The sequence below is a fragment of the Spea bombifrons genome, chromosome 1, assembly GCF_027358695.1.
Source record: "Spea bombifrons isolate aSpeBom1 chromosome 1, aSpeBom1.2.pri, whole genome shotgun sequence".
Classification (NCBI taxonomy): Eukaryota; Metazoa; Chordata; class Amphibia; order Anura; family Pelobatidae; genus Spea; species Spea bombifrons.
Window position 1 is genome coordinate 70,289,882 of NC_071087.1, and position 25,446 is coordinate 70,315,327.

The window sequence follows — 25,446 nt, forward strand, 5'->3', positions numbered from 1 at the left end:
TAGGCATATCTGTACTATAAAAATAACCAGTATAACTATTAATACTATTATAACACAGCCATGTTGGGCTCGAATGGCAATAACAGCCAAGTTGACTGACCAACACCCAAATTGGACCTTAGTCTGAGTTTTTTTAACAATGAAAATGGTGTGGGCACATATACTTTATGCTTGTGATATCCAATTTAAAGAATGAGAGTACGGTCTAATTAAATCTTTAAATCCAATAAAAGTATATGGGTAATATTGTACTTTGTGGTTTATTATATTAAGATGAAGTGTTTGGTAAACTTTTGACCAATTCAAAAGCTAACCCTGTATATGCCACTGTGCCCCATGATATGCCCTTTGACCCCCTATGTGCCACTCTGCCTCCAGAAATGCCGTATACCCCTATGTTATTCTTGATTAAAGGTGTTTGGGCCTCAAAATGCAAAAAGATATATTGACATTGGTCCCAGGAAAGAGTGACATTTCTAATACGTTTTAAAGGGCCTGTGTGACATCTGATTGGGTGACTATGTTGCCCAAGTAGCCTACCGTATTTGCCCGATTATATGACGACCCCCAAAATCTGAATATTAATTTAGAAAAAAAGAAAAAGCCTGAATATAAGACGACCCTATAGGAAAAAAGTTTTACCAGTAAATGTTAATTCATGTAAACTATGTAAACTATTTTTTTTAAAATAAAAACTATGATTGAGAAAAATATTTTGTTTTTATTTCCTTTTATTTTCCAACCTGCCCCCCTAGTTATGCACATCTGCCCCCAGGCTTGCCACTCTGCCCCAGAAATGCCTTACACCCCCTTTATGCCACTGTACCCCATTATATGCCTTACACCCCCTTTATGCCACTGTGCCCCATTATATGCCTTTTAACCCTGTATATGCCACTGTGCCCCATGATATGCCTTTTGACCCCCTATGTGCCACTCTGCCTCCAGAAATGCCGTATACCCGTATATACAACTCTGGCACTTAGGGGGTTAAAAGGCATATTATGGGGCAGAGTGGCATATAGGGAGGTATACGGCATTTCAGGAGGCAGAGTGGTGTATAGAGGGTTAAAAGGCATTTCTGGAGGCAGAGTGGCATTAAGGGGGTTAAAAGGCATTTCATAGAGCACTCTGCCTACAGAAATGCCTTATGCCCCCCATTTAACACCCCCCACCAACTTCCGCTGCAGCCGGAGGGAGGTGCGGTTAGCAGCGGGGGTTGTCTGCGTCCGTCGGGGAAGGTCTGCGCGATGGACGTAGGCAACCCTACGCGTAGACGTCTACACTCTGCCCTGGCTACACACCGAGGAGTCAGACGCACCGGTAAGTTTTTTTTGGGGGGGGGCTCTATAGCGCTGCAGGGGATCTGCACAGGGCTGGCCCGACAATGGAGCCGAGTGGGGCAACCGCTCCAGGCGGCACTTTGCCGCCCCAAGCCCCTTCTTTTTTCTTTTTTTTTTTAAGCGAAAGAGAGAAAGGGGCGGCGAGTGGTTTTCGCTTACCAAGCTGTCAGTACCTGCTCTGTGCCCCTCTCTCTTTCCTCTGCGGCGAGTCTCCCTCTTCGGTCTCGGTGCCGGAAGATTACCTAATTTCCGGCGCTCAGCATTACAAGCCGGCACCGAGACCGAACAGGGAGACTCGCCGCAGGACTGCTGAAAGGTAAGTACAAGGGGAGGGGTAAGGGTAGATAATAGGGAGGGAGAGGAAGGGTAGATAATAGGGAGGGAGAGGAAGGGTAGATAATGAGGGGGCGGCAGGGACAGAGGGAGAGGAAGGGTAGATATGGGGGGGGTAGAAAGGGGGGGCGGCATTTTAAAATTCGCATTTTGCCTTGGGCCGGCCCTGGATCTGCATCTTTGTCTCATAGTCAGACCTATTTGAGGTCTGATTATAAGACGACCCTTGTCTTATAATCAAGCAAATACGTTTTTTTTAGAGGTTAATGAATGTATAGGTAACCGATGGCTTCCTAGCTGCCTATAAAACAGTCATTGACAAGCTAGTCTTTTTGTCTAGCTGTCTATTGGCTATCTTGCTATGCTGGTGGGGGGGACATGTCCTGGGGCCCGATGACGTAGCTGCAAGGGAGGAGGATCGACTGAAGGTGGGGACAAGTTGTGACGGACAGGTTAACACTAATAGGGTCCTATTGGGAGGCAAGTGTTTCTAGGTTCTGGGGGGAGGAGCCAGGATTTGGCGGACTATTTAAACCCCCAGCACTATCAGTGCTTGTTTGTTCAAGTTCCTTCCTGGATTGCCTTTACTTTGTTGATACTCATTTTGGAATCTATGGACTTTGACCTTGGCTTTCTTATGGACTTTGCTGATTCTCTCTGATCCCAGTCCCTGGTATTGTTTTTTCATTGCTACCTGCTTCTGCTGTTTTACGATTCCCTGGATTTGTATGTCCTTCTGATCACTAGCTTATCAGGTGTCTCTCTGTGCTGTGCTCCGATCCCCACATCCTGACAAAAAGTGATTTTACCAGCATGGCAACTAATGAAATGTCCTCACTAATTCTTAGTGATAAAATTACCACCCATGTGTATCTATGATTTGTTAAGTAGCTTTTTTAAATATTATGGAAATCCATAATTTATGTCATGTGTAAATAAAGATTTTTTCTAAATTGAAGGAGTTGGGATCCCCAAACAGAGCAGATCTTTGCAACCACGAAATACATGTAGCATGGAATTCTTCTTCCCAAAGACTCCGTTCTCTTGACACATTCAGAGGGTAATTATTCATGTTCCTTACGGAGAATTTTCTCCTAATTAGCAGATATTTGCTTGTGTGTTTTGTCATTTCATGAAGACCTACTTTCACTGTTGTACAAATAACAATATTTGTAATTTCAGCGATATTTCCCTTAACTCTACAATTCATTGCAATAACTATGTTTAGTTATACCTGGTATATATGCAAAAAACTTGATCTTGATGATAGATCTCCTTTCATCAGTCTGGCCTCTACTGCAAAGAAAAGTATCAGTTGAAAACACATGTGCACCTCTACTATGACTATATGTATTTGATATGGTGTTTAGAATTCAAACAGAAGCTCTTGGACTCATAATGTTTTATTAATGTCTGAAAGAGCATGCCAAGAAGATTTTATTTTAAACCTAAAGTTGGACAAAAAAATTTAATAAAAATATAAGTACATTTTAATTGTCAGAACATTCTTCTAGTTGAGACATGTCTAATTCACGGTTAAAATAAATATCTGTTTTTTTGTCTGGGATTGAAATGGACCAAATTTTGAACTGTTTAAGCCTCCACAAAGTGCTCATATAATATTGGCAAACAAGAATTATATGTTTTCACTGTTTTTTCTTTTAGGCTTGCTCTCATAATCATGGTATTTGTTAATTATGGTGGAGGAGGCTACTGGTTCTTCAAACACCAGAGCTGGAATGGTAATATGTTTTATTAAAGCTCTTGGTTACACCATGATAATCTGCTGTTGACTATTTTTCTTGAATGTTTATGTATCAGATTTTTGTCTTGTACTCTAAATGAATGAAGTTCGGTTGCAAACAAGGGATGCCTTAAAAAATTGTCCTAACAAGTTTATTCATGAAGTGACATGAGTCTTTACCAACATTTAACTACTTACTAAATCCCTCTTACTGCTGCAGTAATTAGGCAAAGGCTTTCTTATGTCTATTGAATCATAAAACACTTTCATGTTTAATTGCAGGTTTAACACTAGCAGATCTTGTTTTTCCATGGTAAGAGTTTTTTTGTACCAATATTATGTCTGTTTCTCATGTATTCTTTTTGAAAAGAGTATTGTACATTAGATAGGGTGTCAGGATGTCTTGGTTTAAAAACATTGTAAAGGTGGTCTTCTCATCACTGTGACCAAATAAATGGCCTAATTTCCGAGGAAAGTTAATTTGGTTGATAAGGAGAACTTTTTATACATAACTCTGTTGTGTTTACATTGACTTTCAGGTTTGTTTTTATCATGGGAGCCTCCATTTACTTGTCTCTGAACTCCATGCTCCGAAAAGGCACTACCCGGTGGAAACTTTTTTGGAAAGTACTATGGAGGAGTATTCAACTTTTCCTCATTGGATTATTTATTATAAATGAAAACTACTGCCGTTACCCTTGTAAGCATTTAAGACTGGCTTTTACCATGAAGCTGGCCAACTTCCCTCTTCTCTATGAAATGCTAAGTTAAAAATAATTTGTTTTTGGTAGATTTAGTAACCTCATTTGGCGACACTTTCTTTATGAAATTACTTTCAAATGTAATCCATTACATTGATGTTAAATAAGGGAGGGGTTACTAAAGAACCTACAGTATAGAGTTCTGACTTGGCACCCAAGTGGAAATTTTTTTTTTGCTGTGCCTATGTGATACAGGAATATTTAAGATTGATGTTTTTCTGTGGACAGCCCAAGTACCAAATGTTTAACTAATGAGGCTTGTTGCAATAACTATTATTATGTGTAGCTACAGCAAAATTGGATTTTTAACATTTTGCTTAAAACCTCATGATTTTACAGTGTCTTGGAATGAACTACGCATTATGGGTGTTCTTCAGAGACTAAGCTTGACATATCTTATGGTTTCTGCTTTGGAGTTACTCTTTGCCAAGCCTACACTGGATGTTCCTCCTAGGGTATGATATTTTGTTACAGATTTATTTACCTACATGTAAGCTTCGGATGCTTTTTATTGTCTAGGAAGCGTATATATCTTTTATAAGCCTCTGTGAAATAGCCTAACATCTCTAAGTTTCTCTTTTCAGAGCCGGATATGTTTCCTTTTTCAAGATTTGATTTCCTTTTGGCCTCAGTGGGGTTTAATACTCTTTCTAGAAGCAGTCTGGTTGTGTTTAACTCTTTTGTTACCAGTTCCAGGTTGCCCAGTGTAAGTAACTGAAATTTGCAGTACTAATAAACTAGCAGTCAAGAACAATGTAGTCACCGCTGGTTGTCAGAGTGGATACCTGAGGATAAACACTGACAAAAAAAACGCATAATCAAAACAATAAAGAGGAAATTAACTAAATACTGGTCAGTGTCAGGAACAGACAAAAAAGGATTTTCCAACTGTTCCTGAGCAACATTGCACATGATCTTTGGTTTGTCAACCAAAACGCTTATTGTAAGACTTTTCTGTGTATAATCTTGGTACAGTAGTTTTTTGTTTTTTTTTAAATGTATTAATCTATATGTCGTTTTTTTTTGTTTTGTGTTAGAGGCTATCTGGGTCCCGGTGGAATTGGAGATTTTGGCAAGTTTCCAAACTGTACAGGAGGAGCGGCTGGTTATATTGATCGCTTGGTTATTGGTGAAGCACACATTTATCAACATCCATCTTCCAATGTGGGTAACCAGTCACTGGTGCAGTAGGATTATGGGTTTGGAATGGAATTCTTAACTTGTTTTGGCATTTAAGCAGAGAAAAAAGTATTTGAAAAATTGTCAGAGGTCAGGAGATAGGCACCAACTATTGAGTTTCTTTTATTATCTATTAAAATAAATAAGGTCCTGCTCTTTAAGGAAGAAAATAAGATTTGTGGTGGGCAAACTGGACATAGGCAGCAGCCTCATATCTTTTTGGGGAAAGCTCTCTACATCATCACTTTAACATTCATTGAATGTACATATGAGACTACCTTTATACATGGAAGCCTTATGTTATAACTAGCCACAATCGTGAAATCATCTTGTGTAGGCATGCAGAAACAATTTACTAATCTCTTCTTAAATGCACACCTTCATGACTCTCCATGCTGCCATGAAAATCAGAACCTTCAGAACCTATATGTAAAATTAAAAAATCATTAATAAGGTCGATGGTTGTGATGAACAACTTCAATGACCTTCAGACAGAATGATGAGGGTCATCAGAGCTATATCCGGAAAAGGAAAACCCAAGGAAAAACAGTGACATATAAAACATTTTGACAAGATCATGTTTTATTTGGTCTGTAAACCATATTTCTTGTCTACCCTGCAATATGTTATGTACTGTCATCTACATGTATATACACAAATAAAATGAGGGTCAGAGCCTTCAGACACTTTTATTAATTGTATTATTTGGTTTGACATATACATGAAGATTTATATCCATTATATTATGGCAATTTTTCTAATTTTATGCTGTGTACAAGGTTGTCGCCTAATATGTCTTGACACCTTGCAGGCAAAGTGTTTAAGTTGTATTTTTGTATTTTTTTTGTATAATTTTTGTATTAGTTTTGTATAATTTTAGTACTTTTTCCCTTTTATATGGTCTCTTTGGAGCTATCTCTTAGTTTGGCCAGATTCATATTAACAATCAAATGGTGTTACAGATTACTACCATAGTTATATCTGCCTCAATTTCATTTTTAGGTGATCTATAAGACAACAATCCCTTATGACCCTGAAGGAATACTTGGAACCATAAATTCTGTTGTAATTGCATTTTTGGGTCTTCAGGTATTGTACTCTTTTCAACGGTGTACCTTCCTTGATCTGCAGATTGATGTAACCAACAAAAATATTGTGTTAAGAGCCACTTTACTGTAAGGAATACTGTGAGTCTTTTTATGAACCGTTTTTGAACCTCTTTTTTACACGTTGCATTGTAGACTATATCTTCCAAACAGGGACACAGTTATGTGAAAGCTATGTATTACTTTGTGCACACTTTACTTAAAAATCTATAAAAACTGAATTGGTACACCAAATTGCCTTAAAGTGAGAGTTTAATGCCCCAAGGAGCTATTTCAAAGAATAATGCACATTAACGTACTTAATATGCATTATTAGAAAAGCACTAACTCCACATCTTCTCCTTGGTCTGATAATTTTCACCACTGAAAATGCAAGGGGGCACCTTGCTGGCTTTATAATCCCTTTATTCCTTTGGGTAGAAGCTTTCCATTTAAATACAATTAATACACTAAGTAGGAAAAAAAAAAAAGTGGGTGGAGAAAAGAACTCCTAGCCTCTAAAGCTCAGACTTAAAGTTCATAGTCCTTGTCACTGTATAATATTGTTGGCTGGCATTTTTTTATATTTTACAGCTTTTTACCTTTTTAAGGAGTGTGTGAGCAGGGTGCTGTAAGTTTACTTATTTTGGGTTACTTATTGTTAAAATGTATCCTCTAAAATGTATTCTCATTGCAGGTTGGGAAAGTACTCGTGTATTACAAGAATCAGCACAGACAGGTGTTAGTGAGCCTATTTACATGGGGTGTCTTCATGGTACGTGATTAGTAGCATTGGCAACTTTTTGTTTATTTTTTTAAATAATTTTAAATAGCTTCATAGTTGTGCTGGAGAGTTTTGTATAGTGGTTATTGTTCAAGCTGAATACTTTTTATGTGTTTAAATCACTGTGTGAAGCATGCATTAGGAGTTCTTTTTTGTCCTGAAAAGGTAGTTGGTACACAAAACATTTGAAGAGTTCAGAACTCTTATTGATGTTCTAGAAGACTGTTGATTACAATTTATTCTTTTTTAACCTAAATGCCCTTTCTAATTTCTAATACACCAGCAGCTCCTATGACTAGTGTGTAAACCCCCAAATCACACAAAAAAAAGTAATTAAAAAAAGTGTCAAAGCGCGCTATGGTGCAAACAAGTACAATTAAAAGAAGTTTTATAACCTGATTTAAGTGGAAGTCCTCTTCGTATGGTAAATATCTCATATGTAAAACTAGAGAATCATATCATAGTGTACCCTGTATTTTAAATATAAATGGGTAAGTGACTTCTAGATTCAATGCGCTCACAAAGATGAGAAACTATGCTTTTCAAATCCTGCAGTGAGAGGGACAGCTATGGACTCAACCTTAGGAATAGAAAGAAACAGGATTCAATGAAAGTGTTAATAGTGCATATTTTTAATTGAAATGAAGCATCTTGCATATAAATAAAAAAACGCAACAGTCCCATTTCTTGGTGAAATAAAGTTCTTTTGAAGTCCGTAAAAATAAACATATAACACCAGTCTACGATTGTGATGTGTTTCACCTTGAAAAAACAAGCGTTCTAAAAGATACATAAAGGGTTAAAACCCACCCTCCCCCTTACCCTATATCAGTTGCTCCCACACCGGATCAGTCAGTTAATAACAAGAGAGCCCCTAGTAAATTTTTACAAAACTTTTATTAATACAAAAATGATGGAGGGAAACATGTACTGCCACTATACTGGGGAAAAGAGAATTCATTTTCCCTACGTATAGTGGCAGTACCAGTGGGATACAACAAGATCCCGTAAAAAAGGGAGGGAATCAGGAATTAATTGAAGGACCAGATGTCCAAACAAGGCTTCCAAGGCAGAGGAAATGTCCAGCCTATAATGCTTAATAAACGTACTCCAGGAGGACCAAGTGGCCGCTTTACAAATATCCTCAGGAGACTAATGCCTTTGCAGCCTAGGAATGGACATAGATCTCGTGGAATGGGCATTAATGTGAGGCGGAAGTACTGAATCACAGGCCTTGTAAGCCAAGCGTATAGTGTCGGTCAACCATCTGGCTAATGTGGATTTGGACACTGCTTGCCCTGAAGACTTGCCATGAAATAGAACAAAAAGATGATACGAAAAATTTAAAGAAGCCGCACGTTTCAAATAAACCCGGAGAGCCCTTGTTATAACTAAAAAATGTTACTGTAATTATTGAATAACATTAACTGTATGACTATATATATATATATATATATATATATATATATATACTGTTATGCTATCAATAACCACTAACTATCGAGTGTAAAGTCAGAGTCCACACTCCTTATTTTCTGCAATTAACAATATTTATTAAGAGAGGCTAAACAAACTAACAATACATATACAAATTACTATAAGTTAGTATTGTGACAGAACCCTACATCACTGGGGCCCCTGGAGAGGCCTGAGAGCCATCCTCCTCCCTATTGACTATGGGCCCGGGCCTTGTAGAGGCTTCTGTGTGTGGATACAAGGGTTCAGTCTGCTGATGTACCCCATGTTTTAGCACTCAGAGTCTCAGAACTGTAACGTCTGCTGGACATCCTGTGGTAGGAAGAAGGCTGATTGTCTTAGCATTGTTGATTAGGTGTGAAGTGTTTCCCCTGTTATTGTGTGTTAGCCCTTGTCTTAAGACCCCCTGTAGGTATGACTAGGTGTCACTGCTGCATACCTAATTATCAATTATATAACAGGTAGCTGTTAATCCTGTGAGCTCCTGTTATCTCTGTGTCCCGGCCATTGTCTGTCTTAAGCCAATTATATGTCTATCGTCATTCCACGTCTACGTCCCCAGTTAATGTCATTATTTATGTCTCGTGTCATCCTGTCCTTCCCCCGGATATTGTGTTGCAGGATTTGATCTAATTACTTCCTTCCTGCCATGGTAATTAGATCATGTGATATTTGTCTTGCCCCTTTTCTTACTTGTGTATATATAGCTCTGTCTTTTGGTTTTAATAAAGGAGTCCTGCTTTCACCTCAACATGAGTGTTGCCTGATGTTTGGGGTGGGCTGTAGCCACGCTGTGTAGCTAAGCTTCGGATAGCCACAGTGCCAATGCGGCATCGGTGCAGCGACGTCCCTCCTTCTATCTACAACGCTGGTTCTGCCTGGTGCTGAAGGGGTTACTTGTTGGTGTCCCGGCAGGAGGAAGCAACGTTTGGCGGGAGTACCCAGTCGGGGTACAGGTCGGTCCCGTCACAAGTATATGCTGTTACCAAACTATCTATTCATTGATTGAATGGAAATAACAAAGAAACAGCAGGATAAGCCTGTAAGCACGTGATACAATTACCACTCCCATGTGATCATCTCCACGCAGACTCAGAGAGAGAGAGTTGGCAGGACTTTATAAACACAATAAGTCCTCCTTCTGCTGGACACTCCCCTGGTAACCTATCTTCTCCAGTGACCCTTAGAGACCAAGGTGATAGAAAAGGGAAAGGACATTGCACTGGGGGAGGGAGCGGAAGGTGACCAAATGTCCTAACTGATTTGCCATGTGCTCTGCAGAGAAGAATCTCCATTAATGTTTGAGACCATTTTAAGGTCTTGTATAGAGATGCTTTGCCCATTGGATCTCCGTATCATAACACCATTTCACTTCATTGGCATACAGTTGGTTGTCAATCATGCCTTCCTTTTTACAGCCCTTTTAACATCTCCGCTTAAGGCAGTCTTAAGGGAGAGAAATTTAAGGCGCACATCTTGCAGAGGCTCAAATGGAGCTGAACACAGGGCCTTAAGCACCAAAGTAAGATCCCAAGGAGGGAAATATAGATCTCGTATGTGGTCTTTTAATAGTGATGGCTTTAAAAAATCTTCTAATGAACAGATTAGAGGCCAGATCAGAGAGCAGGAAATGACTAAGGACAGAGACTGACCTTTAAGAGTAGAAACCTTGAGACCTGCCTCAAACCCTAATCTAAGAAATTGAAGAATGAATTTCTGAATCTAGATCATCTTCTGTCCTGGACCAGTGGGAAAGTATCTGCCACTGTAGTGGTCTCATCCTTGCTCGTGCCCATGCTACTGCTGGAATAGTGGATGTCTAGGGTACTCATTGCCCGTGCAGAATGGATTTGCTTGTAACTGAGCAATTTTTAGTCTTGTCTGCATGGCTTTTTGATTCGGTAGTAGAAGGCGAGCCCAGGAACTTGATGTTTATGGAAGGAGTCAAATTGGACATGGCTGCATTGAGAATCCATCCGTGGCTTTCTAAAAAGGTCATTGTGGTCCAAAGGTCTTTTTGAAGCTGTGCCGACAAAGAGGCTTTTATTAGCCTGTCGTCCAGGTATGGAATGATCGCCATTCCCTGAAGTCTCAATTCCGCTGCTAACGGACTGAGAATTTTGGAAAAGATTCTCGTGGCTGTTGGAAGACCGAATGATAGTGCCTTGAATTGAAAATGATCGATGCCTCTTTTTGATTTTAAAGCAAGCCATAGAAACTTTCTGGATTTCACTGCCATAGGAACATGCAGAAGTGCATCCTTGAAATCTAACATGGCCGTAAAGTCCCCTCTTTGGATGATATGAGTGACTGAGAGAATCATTTCTATCCGGAAGCGTTGATATGCTATTCACTGGGCGCGCTGAACCATCTGGTTTCGGAACCAGGAACAAACGGGAATAAACACCCTGGAATCTTTGTTTTCTTGGTACCTTTTCGACGACTCCATTCTTGAGTGCTGCTGCCACTAGTGTTCTTTATTATGGGTGGATAGGAAGAGACCAGGAAGTGATTGTGGGGAGCCTTGAAAAAATCTTATTCTGATATTATTTGTTGGATCCAAAGGTTGTTTGTGGTCTGGAACCATACTTTTTGAAACACCTAAAGGCGGCCTCCCACTTTGTCAGAATTGACGTGGCCTTTCTTGTGTAGAGGGTTTAGCTTGAAACCTTCCTTCTTCATTTTGTCTCCGAAAGGAAGAAGATTTGTCAGAAGCTCTGGAATATATCTGCCTGTTGTAAGGATATCTCCTATTATACCTAGGTCTCAAGTCTTGCAGAAGAGCTTTTTTTGGTATCAGACATTTGTTTGATAAACTCCTCCAGTGGCGTATTTTCCCTTTTTCAAATGGAAGATCACATAGTGCTGATTTAGATGCTGTGTCAGCATTCCAAGACCTAAGCCAAACTCCCCACCTAGCAACAGCAGAAAGCCCCATATTACGAGCTGATAGCTTAACGACCTCCTTGACAGTATCAATAAGGAATTTGTTGGATAACTTCAAATTTTTTAACAGGTGAGTAATATCTTTATCTGCGTCGTCCAGTAACTGCTCTTTACTAGTTTCTTGATCCATAGACCTTGAGCTCTGGCTACAGCTGCACTGGCAGACGCAGCTTTGCACTGAACCTGACGCCTGAAAAATTTGCCGTCTCTGCTCTTTTGTCCATGGCATCCTTGAGACCAGCTACTTCTTCTATAGGCAGGGTAGTTTTTTTATTTATTTATTTATTTTTTTTTAAACAATTGAGCTATCTGCACATCAACTTTAGGAAGCTCTTCCCAATAAACATCATCCTGCAACTTAAACATTTGCTTGAAGTGTTTAGAAAGTGTTCTTTTGCCAGGGTTTTTCTCGCTGAACTCAATAAGCTGTGGGAGGTCTCATCCGCTGAATCATCAGAACTAAAGGACTATACAGCGGACTGGGAATATTCTCCTGAAGACAAATTCGAAGCGAAGATGACATAACTCTCTTGCGCTTTTTAACCGGCTTGTCCTGCAAAGCTGGTTTCGCTGCATCTTTAAGTGCCTGAAAGGCTTGAGCCAGATTATCCTGGAACCAGCACAAAAAAGATTGAACATCTTTTGTCTTTCTTTTGCCATGTTATCTGCTGAACATAGCTGGCACATCTTTTTCCTGTATCCATCTGGGAGAGGTGTATTGGCTTTCTTAGCAGGAAGAGCTGGCATTTTATCCACTTTATCCGGAGAAGGAGTTAACATGTTGGTATAAGCACTAAAGGTAATACCAAAGCTGGGGGGGGGCATGGGAACCCATCCTGACACACACTTTTGTGGTCAGACAGGTTTGCACAAAATAAATAGGCAGCCAAATTTTCAAATTTGGTGCCGATGTGCGCATGCGTAATCACGTGGTCGGATCATCTGTAGAATGCATAGCCACCCAGGCATGCGTTCCACCGGACTGTGCATGCTCCTCCTCGTCCTGCATAAAAAAACCTGCTACAGATTGCCATCTGTAACTCAGTAGCGAGGCGACAGTCTGCTCTGCTCCCACCCAGGGAGCCACTGGACTTCAGATTCCACCCAACCCCCCCCCTGCAACAACCTGTGTGCCGCACTAGTTGACTGCTCCAGTGTGGGATCAACTGATATAGGGTAAGGGGGAGGGGGCGGTTTTTTACCCTTTATGTATCTTTTAGAACGCTTGTGCTGGGGAAAGAACAAGCCCACTGGTACTGCCACTATATGTAGGGAAAAAGGCTTCTTCCAAGCAAGATTTTGTCCATCTGTTTCCTCATATGCCCTGGCTTCTGATATCAAGAGTCTTTATTGATTTCTAGTTGTTTATTTCTGTTTTATTCATCAAAGGAGCCGTAGTATAAGAGTCCATAGCAAGGACATCGGGAGAGAAGATACACAGATTCCATTATATAAATATATATATAATAAATACTACACATTGTCTGGAATCCAGTAAAAGGTATAGAAAATGTATACTAGTAATATATATATATATATATATATATATATATATATATATATATATAAAAAATGTATATAGAACTAAAGATATATAAATATATGTCATTATAGTAATAAGGGACTATTCTGAAACATAACTTCTAAAAGTAATGTATAATGTGTTATGGTACATGTGGGCTACAATATATAGGAAGCACAATAAGACCACTAAAAAAGAGACTGGATGAACATGTTAAAAATATGCAGAAAGGGAAAAATCTACTACCTATGTACTTCTCAGAAGAACATCAATAGAATCCAAACATAAAATTCTGGGCAATGATTAATGTTTGGAAATATTGGAGAGGTGGGGACAACATTAAAAATAAAGGAAAGAAAGAAAGAGATGGAGTGGGTGTTCTGTTTACAAACACTATGTACAAAAGCTAATGCAGAGTTTGACCTTTTTTATTTTTTTATAATACATATATTTTTTTTAAAAAAATTATATATTTTACATATATATTATCTTTATCTTTCTATAATAAAAAATCTTTTACTCGTATACATTTTCTGTCCTCTTTACTCGTTTCCGGACAATAACACGTTCTATTAATATATACATAACAGAATCCGTGTAAACTCTTTGCTGATGTGGTTGCAATGGACGCTTATGCTGCTCCTTTGATGAAAAAAAAATCTTGTAACCGGAAATCGATAAGATTCTGGTGGTATGAGAAGTCAGGAAACATAAGGCAACAGACGGACAAAAATCACTGTCTAACTTGGAAGAAGCCTTCTTTCAAGGCAAACGCATCGCAAACGTAGACCGGTGTTATATATTTATTTTTAAAGAACTTTACTTCACCAACAAACAGGACTGCTGCATCATATATAAATACCGTATTTGCTCGATTATAAGACAAGGTTTTTTCCAGAGCAAATGCTCTGAAAAATACCCCTCGTCTTATAATCGAGGTCGTCTTCTAATCAGACCTCATTCTGCTTCGGCCGTGCTGCTTACCGGGCTTTGATCGCGAGCGGCGTCTCTGCTATTAGCAGCATAACAGGAAGCTAGCACATAACTCCTCACATAACTCTGCCTCCCCCCTCCTTCCTCTGGGGGCGGGGCCAGAGAAGTTGCTCGTACAGCCGGGCCCCTGCAGAAGTCTGCGAGTGGGAGATCAGCAGTTCAGGTAAGGGGGTGGGTGAGTGGGGGGATTGAGAGTGTGTGTGTGTGTGTGTGTGTGTGTGTGTGATTAATGGAATGAATGAGTATTTAAATGTTTGTGAATGAGTGTGTGTGTGATAGCATGGATGTGTAAGGGGGGTGGGGGTGGTAGCATAGCATAGGGAGGCTGTAATCACACTTCTAACATCCCCAGGTTCCAGCATGTACTGGCTGCCTTGGCTTGATAGGAGTGTGATTGCTGTTAGCAGTATATATATATATATATATAGCTCTCCAGAAATGCATTTTAACCCCCTATATGCCACTCAACCCCATGATATGACTTTTAACCCCCTATATGCCACTCTGGCATACAGGGGGTTAAAAGGCATATCATGGGGCACAGTGGCATAAAGGAGGGTATAAGACATTTCTGATATGCCTTTTAACCCCCTATATGCCCCTCTGCCTCATGATATGCCCTTTAACCCCCTATATGCCAGAGTGGCATATAGGGGGTTAAAAGGCATATCATGGGGCACAGTGGCATATAGGAGGGTATAAGACATTTCTGGAGGCAGAGTGGCATATAGAGGGTTAAAAGGCACATCATGGGGCAGAGTGGCAAATAGGGGGGTATAAGGCATTTCTGGGTGCAGAGTGGCAAGCCTGGGGGCAGATGTGCATAACTGGGGGGGGGGCAAGGTTGGCAAGTAAAAGGAAATAAAAAATATTTTTCTCAATCATAGCTTTTATGAAATATGAAAATTAGTTTACATGAATTAATATTTACTAGTAAAACTTTTTTTCCTATAGGGTAGTCTTATATTCAGGCTTTTTGTTTTTTTCCTAAATTAATATTTTGATTTTGGGGGGTCCTCTTATAATCAGGGTCGTCTTATAATCGAGCAAATACGGTAAGTAAGATGCTTCATTTCGATTAAAAGGATTCATTTTTTACACGTTCATTAAATGCTTCCTATTGAGTTGAGTCGCAAGTGGATTCTTTCACTGGAGGTTTTTCTTTGAAGAAGATATTTTCTCATCTTTGTGAGCGCATTATATATAGAAGTCACTTATTCGTTTATATTTAAAATACAGGCTACACTTTGATATGATTCTCTTGTTTTACATGTTATGAGAAGTTTACCAAACAAAGAAGACCACTTCCAAAATCAGGTTGTACTTGTTTGTACCATAGCGCACTTTGAAACTTTTTTCTTTTTTTTTTAAACCTAAATATTTAGACTGGTTGATTTTTTTAAAATATGTGAGGATCTAACATTTTTATATAAAATAACAATAATTATAACAGTTTATATATATATATATATATATTCATAAAATTTTCCTTTTAGGGGGTTGTGTCAGCAATTTTAACAAAATGTTCCACAAATGAAGGTTTCATTCCAGTGAATAAAAATCTGTGGTAAGTTCATTAAACTGCTTTTGTAAGGATTAGCTGGCATTCACACTATTCAGCCTAAACCTGAAATCTACTCAGGATGTGCAGATATGATCCACATAATAATCAGAATTTACCTACACAGCTTTCAGTATAATAAACTTGTCATATAGCTCGCCTTATAAAAAGAGGGACCATGGAAAATTCCAAGTTTAAACTGGTATAAAGTGTCAAAACAAATAAAAATATATAGTTCCCAAAAGCTCACACCAAGGACAATAACACAAAGAACACAATTGGTGTTCTTTTTTACAAACACGGCGACTCACAAACAACTTACCAAACTGTGCTAAAAAACAATTTATACGCAACAAATACAGAATCAGAATTTATGAATATGTATTTCTCAAATGTTAGAAAAAAAAATCACACGTTTCTCCAAAGTCTCCTGAATAACACAATACCACATGTGCGTTAAATTACATAATCACATGGTCAGAACATGCCCCCAAATCATTGGTGCACAAAGTGGTTTGAAGCCAAGAAATTTTCACAATTGAACCAAAAATGTGCACCATATAATTTGGAGTGGATACCTACCGCTAAACATCATACAGTAATAACACCAATAAACTATACACTGATTAAAACATACCTCACGGAGATTTTAGATAACACACTTACCTTTCTAGGTCCCTATAGCAACCACAAATCTAACAGAGTTTTTTTTTGTTTCTCCCCAACTTTTTCATGTTCCAGGCAAATTTGAGGCTGACCAACCTGAAACAAATTTCCCATATCTCCCAAATACATAGATACCACATATGTGTGGTAATTTAACATTATAAGTCCATGATAGACTACCAAATCATGGGTGCAAAGTGGTTCTAAGCTGAGAATTTAGCACAGGTGAACCAAAATTGTGATTTGGGGGGGGATAACTACCCCATAACAACAAAATAACCCTGCAAACTATATATTACCTAAAAGCACACCCCTTCAAGATTTTAAAGACATTCACTTATCTTTCTAGGTGGAGCACTGCAACCATAAAACTCCATCCCTACCTCCTCAACAACCCTGGCTGGCCAGAGACCTTCGCTCTCAATCTTTAGATTCTCAACCAATCTACTCCTTCAACTTTCCCCCATCTCAAAGATGTCATGCCCTAACTCTTTTGTTCCTCTTCTACATTAAACCAATTCGCTCTTTTCACTGAAGATGAGGTTAATGCTGTTCTTCTTCTTTCCTCTTGTCCAACCCCATGTCCCCTGGATCCGATCCCTTCTCACCTTACTCAGTCTCTCTCATCTGCTCTTGTCCTGACATTAGCTAATGCCTCTCTCTTAGCAACATCTCCCTCTCTCCTGGATCTGTCCCATCTTCCCTCAAGCATGCTACCACAACTCCTATATTGAAAAAGCCTTCCTTGTACCTGACCTTCCTGTCCAATTACCGTCTAATCTCCCCTCTCACCTCCAAGCTTCTTGAAAGAATTGTTTACACACAACTATTTAATTTCTTAACTCCCACTCTTTACTTGGTCGCCTTCAATCTGGGTTTCCTTCTCACCATTTTATTGAGACAACCCTTATTAAAGTTATTAATGACCCACTCTAAACTGCTACTGTTAAATCCGAGGGCCGGCATTCGCGCAGGCAGCTGTTACAGGACATTGGGCAGCAGAAAGCCAGCGATGCTGGCTTCTGCTGACAGGGGGGAGTCCAGGCTGTCAATGTCAGGATGTACCAGTACGTCCATATGTGTTTCTTGAGATGCGTTTTATGGACGTACCGGTGTGTCCATAGGGGACTGAAGGGGTTAAATAAAACGAACATGGAACCTGCATTTTTTGTTTACTCACATTGCGTTTGTCTCATATATAAAATTAGTTGGCTCCAAATCATTTAAATGTGACAAATTAGCAGAAGTCAGAACAAATCAGTAAGGGGCAAATACTTTGTTTGCAGCACTGTAGCTGGAAGGTGGGGAAATGGGCAAATGAAAAATGGACCACATTAACCCCTTCATTCCCCTATAGACGTACCCGGACGTCCAAAAAACGCCCACAAAGAAACCCCAATGGACGTCCCGATACGTCCAGCCCTTGATGCAGCGTCAGGGACACATCCCTGCCGCTGCACGGGAGACCAGGCTGTCGTTTGACAGCCTGGACTCCCCCCTGGCATGCCCGATCTCCCGTAACAGCTTCCGGCATGAAAGCCGGTAAGCTGTTACCGTTGAAAGTGCCCGATCGCGCAGTTGCAAACGCGCGATCGGGCATTCCCTTCCGGGTTGCGTCACTGCTGACGTAACCCGGAAGGTCATCGGAGGACAGGATATCCCCTGCGGGGATATCCTGCCCTCCGATGAGGCACAGAGACGCTGCGATCTCTATGCAGGTCTGTGAGGACCTGCATAGAGATCACAGTGTGATCGGTGCAGGGGGATCGCGGGGAGGGGAGTGAGAAACCATCTCTCTCACTCCCCCTCCCGTCCTGAAAGAGAAAAGCAGAAAAAAAAAATGTTAATTAATTTAAAAAATATAAATAAATAATAATATAAATAATACAAAAAAGAAATTATAATGTGAGGTGTGATGTCATTGTGACATCACTGGCATGTTCAGGAGGTCCCTAGGAGGACCTCTAACCATTTCTGTGTAAAAATAATACATAAAAAATTAAAAAAAATATATAAAAAAAAGATAAAAAAATTATTAAAAAACCTTACTTCCCATTGCCCTAGCATAACATCTAGCCAGTATAACCCTTCTGCCTCCGTTCACAACCCCCAAACCCGTTAAGCCATAGGCATAAAAATTATACAAAATTGTACACTTTATAGTATGCTCCCTGGTGCTGGGAAAGTCTGGAAAATCTATATAAATTAGGTATTTCTGAAATCAGGACACCTGAATTAATAAACTTGGAGGGGATTTTCCATCACTTTATCTAATTTTGTGAGGATTCAGAGGGAAAATGTAAAAATAAATAGTTTATTTTTCTAATCTTCGCTAGTTTTTACTAAATTTCTCATTCTAAATTTTCAGCTAATCATCCAACTATGGTATCAAACAAAGCTCTATCTCTCCTTGAAAAAACAATATATAGCTTATATGGGTACACTATTCACAGGAAAAGAGAATCATCGCTAAACCGACATACCCCAAAAATGGCAAAATTGCTCTGGGCTTTGAGGTACCAAAAACCCCTGGGATTGAAGGGGTTATTATTTTAATTATACTTTATACATGCTATGTTGCAACAAGAACATTTTTTTTAGTAATGCATTGAATTTTTAACCAGTGGGTAGAATATTTTTTAAATCAGGATTTTCTGTATTTTCTTCCCTTTCTCTAGGTCCATCTCCTATGTGACAACTCTGAGCTGTTTTGCATTCTTTCTCCTGGTGCTCATATATTTTCTGGTAGATGTAAAGAAGCTTTGGTCAGGTGCCCCATTTTACTATCCTGGTAAGAACACCACAAACTGCATTGCCACATTACTCCAAACATTTCAATATGCATCTCCTAGGCTGCATATTATATTCAGACTCTGAATAAATGCCGAAATATTATATAACCAAAACAAACTGAATTACTTGTGTAGTTCATCTGGTATCCTCTGCATACCTAAAATGGGTTGCAAAATTACTATATTTGCTCTGGAAAAAAAAACACAACCTTGTCTTAAAATCAAGGTCATCTTTTATTTATAAATCAATCACTCAACCTCCCTCACACGCTCTCATTCACTGTCAATGTTTTCCTAATATCAACGCTGATCACCTCCGTGTCCCTTTCTCCATTTTGTTTGTCTGCTTCTTCGATTTGAAGAACAGTGGCGAGGCTTTTGACAGCCTGATCTCCCATCCACTGGAGAGGAAACATCCCCATCGGTGCAAAAACCATGGGACATACCATTATGTTTACATTGCTTGTTTACGTGAGCTTAATAGTATGTCCTAAAGGTTGCTAAGGGCTTTTAAATAAGTTTAATGGTTTTATTTTTTTTTAACAAACACACACTTTACATGCCTGAAAATGCTAAATCCTTGTAAGGGTCAGGTTTTGCTAACAGTATGATATGCTAAATACTTGTGTTAAAAAATTTTCATAATCTACATTTTTCCTTTTCTTAAGGAATGAACTCTATTCTTATTTACGTGGGCCATGAAGTGTTCAAAAATTATTTCCCCTTTAAATGGAAAATGCAGAACACCAAGTCGCATGGTGAGCACCTTACCCAGAACCTTCTAGCTACTTCTATCTGGGTGCTGATATCCTACATCCTTTACAGAAAACGGATATTTTGGAAGATCTAAGAAAATCCCAAGCATCCTCTTGTATCAGGATGTAATTCGGACTACAGTACAGACCTATGCCTCTTCCATGAGCCTGCCCCATGTCAATCTCTGTGGCCTACCCATGTTACAGCCATCACTCCACTTTCTGATCCTCCTATGCTTCCGTTGCACATGCTCCTCTTGCTGTCACAGCCAATTAAGGACTGTGAGAGAGCAGGGAGGCTGGCCCTGGTACACCAGTAATTGTTGAAATGCCCACCATCAGTAGGGTACAACCAAGACTGCAGCTTTTGTACAACGCTTTACTTACTGATCAAGCCATTATTGGACTCAGAAAAACAAACATGATCCAGCTCTGGTTATTTAAAGTTGCATCTCAGTTATTTATTTATTTCTACCGTGGTCTTAAATGTGTACCATTTGTGTATTCTTTCCAATAATGAGAAGTGTTTACATTTTTATTCATAAATCATATTTAGATGTAACAGTTATGCTGATCAGCAACCTAAACTTTAAAATCTGTAGCAGTGCCTTGTTACTTGTAATGTACTCCGAGTACTAGCTGCTATGCATTTAAAAAAAAAAAAAAAATGGTGGTAGGGGCTCTTACCAGCCACAGAGGCTACCCTCCTACTCAATGGTCAAACGATTCTTACCACCCATTGACTGCTTGGAGCAGTCAATCAGTGTCAGGAAAAACCCCTGTTAAATTCCTTGAGAGAGATGTATTCAGCCGAGCACATATTTCTGTATGTGATATACTTTCCTTCAGTCAGCCACAGTGCTGGCTCAGGTGAACGCTGTTTACACTTTTTTAAAAAGTCCTCCCACTGATTTCAAAGGAATTTAACAGGGGTTGCAGAATGCCAACGTGTTTTTGCAAACTGGACCACTCAAAAATGTAAACGATTAATTTACATATGATGGGTAGAGGATCCCTTTTAAATACTTAAATATTTGAATACAAGTTTTTTGACCCATTCATGGGTCCCAAACGCATTGTTAATAAATAGAATGCATAATGTCAAGGGGAGATGTTCCATTTAAATTGAGTAGCCATTTACACCAATTTTAATTTATACAGTAACAAAAACAGTAAAGTATTCACGACTGCAGGACACAACAGCATGGCATATCCAGTTGGGACTATACAGTAGATTTTTTCTTTTATTAATTGAAAAGTGTTTGGCATCTGATTTCACGTCGCACCACAGTTAAGTGAGGCACTGTAGCAGCAAAATCTTTTCATTTATGCAAAAGCGATGGAGCACAGCCATCAAATTTTCAGTGCAGCGAGAGACTTGTCGCTCCATGGCTAACCTGAAGTCTTCCTTCACACCCTTTGTGATGCCCCTGGTTACGGTGTGATGTCTAGAACAAAGCAAAAAAAGGCACTAGATCATATTGTTAAGTAGGTTGCTACGTAGATTTATGACATGGCTACAGGGAGCATGCAATCAATACTATTATGGAGTCACAGTGTCATTGTATTCTAGTTTTCTCTGTTATAGTTTAACTTACCTTCATGTGACAATAAAATCAGCAGTCAGAAGCATCTCAACTAGTCTGAAGCCCCCCTTTTTTTTTTTCAAGGGACCGATTTAGCAAAACTTTGGAGCAACCTATTTTTCTCTATGAATTGCTGCATCATTGCTGTTACTGCTCAACATGCTCATTGAGGACTTTTGTCATGTGGATGAGAGGGTACAGTCAGACTCCCTCTGCATTTTTCCCTTGTGCTGATAGGGGTGTCCATCTGTGGCCCTCCAGCTGCTGCAGGACCACATCTCCCATAATGGTCTTTCAGCTAAGGGGCTTGCTGAGGAGTATGTTATACTCAGCCTATTTAATAAATACCAATGCTGACAATGTGGATATGGATATCCACATTGTCAGCATTGGTATTTATTAAATAGGCTGAGTATAACATACTCCTCAGCAAGCCCCTTAGCTGAAAGACCATTATGGGAGATGTGGTCCTGCAGCAGCTGGAGGGCCACAGATGGACACCCCTATCTTAAGCTATGTACAGGGCAATAAAAACACCAACATTTCAAACCTAAACATAACTACAAACTATTTTCTTTTACAACAAAGGGAAACTTTTGATGCCATAAGTGTCTCTTGCAGGCAGTTTCACATATTACAAGGTAGTTGATTAGTAGAAAACATCTACAAAATGGTGGTCTGATTGTGAGGCAAGTCAAAATTCTTAAACACCTCTTATATGCAGTGCTTAATGAATGAAAAGAGATCAATTATTACAAGTGACATAAGCGTTCAGCTGTGTGTGAACATCAGTCTTTCATGGATGGAAAATGTATAATGTCACAATTGTACAGTCGAATGAGTTGCAAAATTATGCAGAAAAACTAAAATGAGAAGAAAAAAAAAAAAAAAAAAAATTATGGGCCGTGGAGAAAAATGTTTATGCATACAGCACAACATGTGCAGGTTTTGCTTTTTGTGGACTTGGTACCTGTCGGTGACTGCTATGCTGGGCTGTAGGACAGGTATGAATTCCTGCTGCAACAACCCCAGGCTAGATGTCCTTTAAAAAACAGCAAACAGCAACATTCAAGCAAGCCCAAAACAACTCTCCCTCCACTGCAAAACTCTACAGGAGGTAAACTTTCAGAATATGGTGAGCATTTGTTTTTCAAACTGGAGTACTGGAAAATGAAGGGTGTCCTAGCAGCAGCTTGTAATAGTTATCATTCAGTTCCTATAGATAAAAAAGGTATGTTGTAGTATACTTAGATTAGTGCTTAAGGCAGTACTTTCAACATTTAAAGAAGAAAAAAAATAAAAAAAAATGGGTAGTTTCTTGTTATGCACTTTTTGCTCTATACTTTAATCATCTAAATTACTATTTGCAGTGTGTAGAATACATTTACTGATAGACGCCAAACTGTAGCATTTTAATAAAGTGCATAATTTGTGGATAAATTAAATTTGGCTGATACCTAGGTATTTGGCCTCCCATTTTATTTGCAATGAAAAAACAGTCCACACCTCCAAGGCGATTAAACGTGTAATAGCCATAAAAAGAAATCACATCCTTTATGCTTACATTTGCAAATGAGCAATAGACCATTTCTGTATAAAGGCATTGCAGTACATACTATGCTTAGATTAAGGGTTGCGCTATTAATGCGGTAATTAAAAATTTGAGAACAAACAAAAGAACTTACTTGAGCAGTACTCCTTGGTTGGGAATTAATTCAAGGTGAATCTTACCACCTTCCTGGGTCCGTAGGTAAGCAAATTCCTCCAGCATGTCTATGTCTATTGTAACAATTAAGGAGTTTGCTCATTTCCCATCTAAAAAGTACAATTTATTATCCCCTACTCTGATACCCAAAAAGGTACTGTGTTGTGTTGATGGGTCCAAAGTATCACATAACAATAGTGATATTAACATTATCATTTATAAATAGCCATTAAAATACTAGATTGATCTATTCCTTTGAACAGTGTTTATTTGAAATGCAGTTAAAAAGAACATAATGTGCCAAGCCTTGTACACTATGAAGGAAGCCATTTTTTTTCATGTCAATAAGATTAAAAATAAAATGCCTACTGCGTTTGCAGATGATATGTTACTTTTCATGGGGGCACCATCTACTACTAACCCCTATTATAATGTCCTATTTGACACAAAGTAATTCCTGTGCTCAGGGTGTATTTTTTTATGGCTGGCCCCAGATATCATATTTGAGAATTGGAAGGCCAGGGGAGTCACAATATTAGCAGACATTTTCAACTCATCTTCTGGAGACTGTCACCCATTCCCAGTCCTCAAGGCAAAGTATTCCTTGCCCCCTTCCCACTTAAGACCATATATGCAAGCAAAACACTATTTACAACAGACTCTAAGTGGACTCTACAACAGGCCTTGCCAGATGGTCTCTCCTCCACCAAAAATACTCCCTAAGGCTAGGTTTCCACTTGTTTTTTTTTTTTTGCTAAAAACGCCCATAAAAACGCCAATAGCGCCACCTGGCGTTTTTTTAGTGAAAAAACGCTGCAGCCAGATGTTAGCTGTTCTTCAATAGGAAATCGCACAATGCCATATCCACTTGGCGTTTTTTTGTTTGGCGTTTTTTCAGTCCTCTTTGGCGTTTTTTTGCTTTTTTGGGCTCTGTGGCAGTTTTTCAAAATCGCAGCATGTTGACACTGGCGTTTTTTGCAAGGAAATCTTGGCGTTTTTCTCCAATAGAAGTCTATGGGAGAGAAAAAACGCCATGAAAAAGCCGTGTGGGTTTTTTGCTTTGGTGTTTTTTATGGCGTTTTTTTCCACAGTTACAATGCAGAGGATGGACCCAGTATCTGTGTGTCCTAGGAGAAATAGGCTGGAAACAAACAGTTTCACACAAAACAAAGTTCATATTGAATTGTACACCATTGGGAACAAACATACCTTTACAAACAAACATACCCAACTGGATCCTGCGTGCCAAAAGCAACAGCAAACAATTTGCACCATCATTTGGGGCCAATCTTCCTAGAGGAGCAGACATTCGGAATAAAGCATGCCTTACAAACCACAGAAAGGGTCCGCCGGGCCGTGTTTAAGTAGAACTCTACCAAGTAAATGACATCAGGAGGGGGCAGATACTTGCCATTTATCCCAATCCCTTTTAGCTGGGTGAAACTTCTAACTTGTAAAGGCTGGAAAAACTGCCTAAGGTCAAAAAAAGCAATTTCCACAGAAAGGCTAAAACGCCAGAAAAAACGCCCAAACGCAGGTAAATGCAGTGGCAGTTTTCTTGGCGTTTTTCCTGGCGTTTTTCGTCAAGAAAAAAACGCAGGACAAAAACCCAAGTGGAAACCTAGCCTTACTCCTTACAATTTATTGAAAGCTTATACTTGTAGGTTGAAGAACCTAGAGACTTCCTGGTTCCATGACACTACTCAAATTACTCCAGAGCATACATATCTCCTCGTCAGCTATCCACCATCACCCCTAATACACCGTGTCACTGCTGCAAATGTGACTTGGTATCAGCTGATCTCAATCACTGTTTAATTACCTGCCCCAAGCTCCTGGATTTTTGGAGGGCTGTGGGCCGTCATAGGCGACATAATGGATTGCAATCCTTTTACCATTACGGCTGATTCTTTGCTGGGAATATACAACACATTAGGCATCAAAGGGAAACAGAATAAACCTACAAGACCACCTACTACTAGTAGCAGTTAAGGCTATTTTAGATCACTGGTTAAAGCCACTAGCTCCTTCCCTCCATTATTGGAGGAACAAGGTATCAAAGAATGTTTTTAGAGTAGACTATGGTCTTACGTGATAAAGAAGGGCAAGGAGAAAAATTATTCGAGATATGGGAACCATATATCACCAAGATTACAACGTTAAGTTACTCTGGTCTTCACACACTCTACATGGTTCTGTTCTTGAGTATTAACCT

At 39.3% G+C, this 25,446-nt stretch overlaps 2 protein-coding genes across 6 annotated transcripts in view; one reads left to right on the forward strand and one right to left on the reverse strand.

Annotated features, from left to right (window-relative positions):
• HGSNAT (heparan-alpha-glucosaminide N-acetyltransferase) overlaps positions 1-20,623 on the forward strand; it is an 86,853-nt gene extending 66,230 nt beyond the window's left edge. The window contains exons 7-18 of one of the 4 annotated variants that reach the window (XM_053463367.1): positions 2,636-2,736; positions 3,342-3,418; positions 3,703-3,733; positions 3,960-4,120; positions 4,521-4,636; positions 4,766-4,887; positions 5,219-5,345; positions 6,363-6,449; positions 7,143-7,220; positions 15,663-15,733; positions 19,072-19,184; positions 19,854-20,623. In XM_053463367.1, coding sequence (XP_053319342.1) covers positions 2,636-2,736; positions 3,342-3,418; positions 3,703-3,733; positions 3,960-4,120; positions 4,521-4,636; positions 4,766-4,887; positions 5,219-5,345; positions 6,363-6,449; positions 7,143-7,220; positions 15,663-15,733; positions 19,072-19,184; positions 19,854-20,035 — 1,266 coding nt within the window. In that variant the 3' untranslated portion in view covers positions 20,036-20,623. Of the gene's footprint in view, positions 1-2,635; positions 2,737-3,340; positions 3,419-3,702; positions 3,734-3,959; positions 4,121-4,520; positions 4,637-4,765; positions 4,888-5,218; positions 5,346-6,362; positions 6,450-7,142; positions 7,221-15,662; positions 15,734-19,071; positions 19,185-19,853 lie in introns of those variants that run through there. The other 3 variants (XM_053463384.1, XM_053463377.1, XM_053463392.1) reach the window with 3 other exon arrangements.
• Positions 20,624-21,065: 442 nt separating this feature from the next.
• Positions 21,066-25,446, reverse strand: part of INTS10 (integrator complex subunit 10) — a 30,606-nt gene continuing 26,225 nt past the window's right edge. The window contains exons 16-18 of one of the 2 annotated variants that reach the window (XM_053463349.1): positions 23,212-23,305; positions 22,497-22,568; positions 21,066-21,388 (exon numbers count right to left, since the gene is read on the reverse strand). In XM_053463349.1, the coding sequence (XP_053319324.1) occupies positions 21,232-21,388; positions 22,497-22,568; positions 23,212-23,305 (323 nt within the window). In that variant the 3' untranslated portion in view covers positions 21,066-21,231. The remainder of the gene's footprint in view (positions 21,389-22,496; positions 22,569-23,211; positions 23,306-25,446) is intronic. The other variant, XM_053463354.1, reaches the window with a different exon arrangement.